Source organism: Numida meleagris, chromosome Z (genome assembly GCF_002078875.1).
Source record: "Numida meleagris isolate 19003 breed g44 Domestic line chromosome Z, NumMel1.0, whole genome shotgun sequence".
In the NCBI taxonomy this organism is placed as follows: domain Eukaryota; kingdom Metazoa; phylum Chordata; class Aves; order Galliformes; family Numididae; genus Numida; species Numida meleagris.
The window spans coordinates 42,421,547-42,427,546 of NC_034438.1; the positions used below are offsets into that span (position 1 = coordinate 42,421,547).

The 6,000-nt window shown below is 37.6% G+C and overlaps 1 protein-coding gene across 2 annotated transcripts in view; it reads right to left on the reverse strand.

Annotated features, from left to right (window-relative positions):
• The window catches only part of PTCH1 (patched 1), a 77,049-nt gene that overhangs the window by 41,597 nt on the left and 29,452 nt on the right, over positions 1-6,000 (reverse strand). The window contains exons 3-7 of one of the 2 annotated variants that reach the window (XM_021380596.1): positions 4,757-4,946; positions 3,463-3,532; positions 3,259-3,350; positions 1,660-1,858; positions 956-1,077 (exon numbers count right to left, since the gene is read on the reverse strand). In XM_021380596.1, coding sequence (XP_021236271.1) covers positions 956-1,077; positions 1,660-1,858; positions 3,259-3,350; positions 3,463-3,532; positions 4,757-4,887 — 614 coding nt within the window. In that variant the 5' untranslated portion in view covers positions 4,888-4,946. Of the gene's footprint in view, positions 1-955; positions 1,078-1,659; positions 1,859-2,137; positions 2,244-3,258; positions 3,351-3,462; positions 3,533-4,756; positions 4,947-6,000 lie in introns of those variants that run through there. The other variant, XM_021380597.1, reaches the window with a different exon arrangement.

Genomic DNA, 6,000 nt, shown 5'->3' on the forward strand with positions numbered 1-6,000 from the left:
TCTGTAAGATCTTCTAAATGCCATTGGCAATCTGTCATTTGAAAACGTTGGACTTCTTCAACCCTTGGAGAAAAATGCCATATTTAACTCTGGATGTCTGGCAAACAGGGAGGAGTACACAATGGCAACAATTATCCATGGTGACTTTCCACAATATGCAACTGTATCCAACAATTTTAGAAGCTTAAGGAACTACTTTATTTTTCACTAAAAGCATATTCTTTGGCTTACTTGTTGAAAGATTTACTGCAAGAAATAGATCTTCAATGTTTGGTGGAAATGTAAAAAAAAAAAAAAAAAAGTTCAGAATCCATACTAAGACTTCCAGTAGAAAATATCTCTATTGAATATGTGAGAATTATGCTTCATAAAGCTTACTATGTCCTATATTTTTATGAACAGTTCTCTCTCACAGGTTTTTCCCCCCACTGAAGTCCTGACTTCCATGATTTCTTTAAAAAATCTGAAAAACAGTATTTTATCAGACAAAAATTTATCCAAGATGTAGTAACATAAAGAATATACTTTTCTCCATATTGATTCTAAACAAAAAGCTTAGTTTGAATTCTGAGAAAAGTCAGACAAGTCAGTACTTTACCCACATTTTTTCCCCCTTTTTCTTTTGACAATATTTAAAAAAAAATGCTCAAAGTTGTTTGGTGTTTTAAAAACTGTTCAATGTTTTATATATACACGCCAAACAACAAAGCTGCCAGAAAAAAAAAACAAAAAAACCTATTTCTGAGAAACATGCATTATCATTCTGAGGCTAGAAACAGGAAGCAATGACACCAATAAAACAATTGTCTAATCACTGTTTTAAATTCTGTCTTCTTGAGGCATGCATGTCCTCCTAAAAGGGTTCATAATACACATGAAGGGTAAATACACATGTGCCCCAAAAAACAAACTCTAACAGGGAAAAACTTTAAAATTTAACCATTTGTTTCTTTACCTGACAAGTTTACCAGAACTGTTCTTGACTGTACCACCTATAATTAACTCTTCCTGCCAATGCATGTATTTTCTTGACAGTCCATAGCATCCACCACTCAAAACGAGGGCTACATCAAGAGGCTAGAAAAAGTTATAAAGAAGAAATTAATCAGTTGCATAACTTCAGACAAACTCGTACCATAAATCAACATCCTGTGCAATAAAATAACTGATATTAAAGATTGTCTAAGAGGTCTGAGAAATTATGCTCAGCAACTCAAGCGGACAAATCCGTCAGATACTGATTGAACAAATGGTAACTTTTCCAAGGCTTGACTGAGTGACAGATGTATAAAACCGGGGACCATTAATTCAAATTATTCACAAAGTAAACAAAATTGGCCCTTCCTGAAGAAAGGAAGGCTTTGCTGTCTGGTGTGAGCATACAAAGCAGCTGCATTTCAGCAGAATAGTCCTCTCTACCTGAGGAATTAAGTCTTCTGAAATGCTGCACTGCCACTTTGCCATGCTTGGACAGCAACTATCTGTACTCTGACTCTAAATATCGGGAACTAACTATTGCATCACAGAATGACAGAAAGTTAGTGACTGTTTTAGAAGCAAGTAACATCAGTCAATAAGAAGCAGTATGTAGGTCTTATTCTCTCCTCCCTGCCTCCAGCCTCTCCATTAAAAGATACAAACAAGCACAAGAAAACTTACTTTGGTGGAATTTTTATTGGGAGCTGTGATTGGGCAATCAGGATCAGCAGGATTCAGGCAAGGTCGATCCATATAACCATGACCAACCTCTGCTTTATTCAGCATTTCTTCCCAGCTCTCCACTTGGTAGTTTATTTTCTTTAACTCTTCCAAGAATTCTAAGGGGTCAAAGTTGATCCACTGCAAAGGAGGCTTCCCTCTGCAAAATAAATCAGGGAGGAATTATTAAAATAAAGGAAGACAAAGGAAGTACTGAAACAAACATACTTTTAAAATTCATATTTGCACAAATAATTGAGTTTAGGGTTTTTTTAGTATGTTTGTTTTATAAGTTATTACCCTTAGTGATAAGGTTGTTTGATACAAAATAAGGCATATCTTAATTATATTTGTTTATGTACGTTTCTTGTAGCTTTGCTGTCATTTAAAAAAAATATTCAGGTTTTACAAAGTTTTGCATAAAATGCAATATACTCACAAGTACTTCTATTTACAAGCAAAGGAAAACAAATTATCGAGCACCTAAATAATAAAAAAGCAGCCAACTGCTGCTTCAAAGAATTAGGGGGAGGGGAGAAGGAAAGAAAAGAGGAGGCTGAAGAAAGCAAGCCTTTCTCATAGTATCAGATTACTTCTTGCTACTCTAATAATCATCTTGCAGATGTAATCAATCAATACAGCTGATCTTTGTTTATCTATAACAATACTATGCTCCTTCAAATGCCCTGACAGCTTGACAAGAAAGCTCTCCAGCTACTACGGCTGCCATTACTATCACTGTCATGTTTTCCACCCCCCACTTCTGAATTTGTGATGTTGACAGACTAGAACAGATTCTGGCTGCCTTATTCTGTGGTTCAAACCACACTGTATCTGCTTAACCAAGCTTAAGTCATTATTCTGAATCTCCCAACCAGAAAACACAAACCCCCTTATTTTCCCATCTAGAAATGTACACTAAGGGTTACGAGATAGCCATTGCAAATTACTTTTACAGAGACATGCAAACCAGGACAGAAACAATAACTCAAATGCTAACTCCTGCATAATTAACAGAAAATACCTGTGCAGTTCAACAATTAACTGTTTGAAGAATTCAGGACATTTAATATCACACGTATAAATTGTGAGAAACCACCATAAAAGATACTATATATGGTTTCTTTAATGATCTCATAAGCAAAGGATTTGGTTTTTTGTTCCTTAGGGAGATCTGAGATTTAACCCCAGAAATTTTCTTAGAAATAAAATTTCCAATTCATCAATGTTATTTGTAATTTTTGAAAAAAAGAGACAAGTTTATTTCCAAAAGAAGTATAAAGCCCTTGAAGCTTAGACTGAGAACTTAGAGTTCCTTTTGCATGCTAGCAGAGTGAGAAAAACAATACAGGAATCCAATTGATGCCTACAAATCATCTTACAGAAACAAAAATATATTTGCTCAATTAACAAAAAAATCCATGCATATTTTCAGTAGAGACACCACAATTTTATTTTTCTGTTAAACCAGAACGTCAGTTAACAGTGGGAATGCAACCCAAAGTCATACATAGTTATAGAATTAAAATTAGTCAGACTAGAAAACAAAAGCATGCTTACAACAGATAGGCAGTTCCCGATTGCAGCTTTGCTCCCTCCCAGAAGCAGTCCAAAGGAGTGATAATTAAGCAAGGATAAAGATATTCTATAATCTGTCAAAATATGAAGTGGCAAATACACAGTTAGACTAGAATATAATCCAAGCAGCATAAACTGAATTATGATTATACAAAAAGCTTACAACTAAATGCCTGCTATGCATACCTGGTCCATGTAACCTGCTTCCGTGATGAGTTCTCCTGATTTATAACATAAATGTTCCAATTTCCATTGTCTGTAATAAGAAGAAAGAACAAATATTTTTCTTCCACAATAACTGAAAAGTTATCTTTTAAATGTAATGTACATTCAAAATTACAACTTATACTCACTTTCCGGCTTCAAGTAGCAAACCACTGAGGAAGGCAAATTTTATTCTACATAGATATACCACACCTCACATAAAAAGCAAAGCTCTTTTTGTAGTTATATAATAGGTATTTTTGTTTCAGTTCTTCTAAACACTTCCTGTAAACAGAGCTGCTTTTGGGTGAGCAGACTGGTGAACATGATTAAAAGGGACAGAAATTTCACTTTATATAAATGAGACCACTTGTGACTACAGTTATCACTCAGTGATGCAACCAAAAGAAAAGTCATCTTGAGGCTCAAAGGACTAGAACATTCCTAAACTGACTCACACATGCAGGAGGGAAAGAAACCATCAGGCTTTCTCCCTCTCTTTTTCAGCTGTATTACAAATTCTACTGACGTGACTTCTGGCACTTCAACACAAAGCAGGAGCCAGGTAAAAGCTAAATGGAGCCTGAGCACAAGCTGATTCAGGCATTAGCTGGATATGCTGAAAAGATATCCTAAAAGATACTGGGTTTCATGCCTCGGACAGCACATCATCATATAAGCAATAACCCTGGAAGAAGCACATTTCAAGGAGATATCTCACTAGCCCAAATCTGGTACTCTCATAAGGTGCAGTTTTAGCATCTGTTGTTGTCGGACAACACATAGTTCCTAGTCTTTAGCATGTGCACATAGCCACCCTGAAGGTCAACTCTACTATGACTACCCATGTTATTGAACAACTGTTATTCCATCTACTGACACTTCTCACAAATTTTTATCTTCCTTTATAAACAAACTACTAGAATGACAGTAAATTGTACTAGTATTTAGAGTCATGTGATTCAAGATGGTGTGTCAATGAGTGAATACATCTCTAATACAGAAAGCTTTTCAATATTAAAAATACCATCAGTAAGATTTTACATTGGGAGCACAGACATCATTTCTTAAGGAAGACAACTGCTGAATATTGTAGAACTGCTCACGGGTACATTTTCAGAAACTGTTCTGACACCACTTACCAGTGGCAGACAAATCCAAAAGTCCTAAGACAAAGGCTCAAATGTTCTAATCACTTAGAAATATGTGGAGGGAAGCATGTGTCCAATTTTCAGTAGTTACATACCACCAAGAAAACTTTTGCTTATCTGCTCACCTGTTGTACATATAGACATGTACTCTGCTGGCCTGAAGTGCAGAGTCAAGGTGCTGTCGGAGTGCTTCTGTTGTAAGTACATTAGTTCCATCTTCCCGTGGAGTCTGAATCATGAGCTGGGGGTTAAACATGGCCTCTTCTCCAATCTTCTGCCGTGTATAATTTAACTCCCGACTCACTCGTCCACCAACTGATGTACAAATATCAAGTTTTGTATTAGTCAAAATTTGCTTATTTGTGATGATCACGATAAGCATCCTCCAGTCAGAAAAGCTATGCCACACGCATGGACTAGTCTACCTCAAAATGATCAGAGTAACTAAAACTAGTAAGAAATTTACTTCAATAATACTGCAAAAATCATACTCCTTATTAAAGCATAATTGCTCCCACTGTACTAAAATATTGATGTGTAATCTGAAGCCTCAAACAAAATTTTTCTTCTATATCGTAATCAATCCTCATGTAAATATGAAGAACAAGAAAAAGAAAAAACTTTTTCCTTTCCTTATTGAGCGTACTCTCAGTAAGTTTGCTGACAACACCAAGCTGAGTGGTGCAGCTGACACAATATAGGGGAGGGATGCCATCCAGAGGGGGCTGGGCAGGCTCAAAAAATGGGCACGTGAGAATCTAATGAGGTTTAACAAGGCCAAGTGCTAGGTGCTGCACTTGGGTCAATGCAATTCCAGACGTGAGTAGAGACTGGAAGAAATCCCTCAGAGCTGCCCCGAGGAGAACGACCTGTGGATCTTGGTGGACAAAAAACTGGACATGAGCCAGCAGTGTGCACTTACAGCCCAGAAGGCCAGCAGTACCCTGGGCTGCATCAAAAGAGGGGTGCCAGCAGGGAGAGGGAGGGGATTGTCCCTCTCTGCTCTGCACTTCCTGAGGCTCAATCTGGAGTACTGCATCCAGGTCTGGGGCCCCCAGTACAGGAGAGACATGGAGCTGCTGGAGCAGGTCCAGAGGAGGACCATGAAGATGATCAGTGGGCTCAAGCAACTCTCCTGTGAAGAAAGGTTGAGGGATTTAAACTTGTTCAGGTTGGAGAAGGCTCTGGAGAGACCTCACTGTGGCCTTCCAGCACTTGAGGGGAGCTTACAAGCAGGAGGGGTGTAACTTTCAACACGGTCTGTCATTGACAGGATGTCATGGTTTTGTGATTTTCGGTTATTGGTATTCCACATCATAACATCATGTAGTGGACATACCTAGTTCTCAGAAGAGAAGGACTACTACAG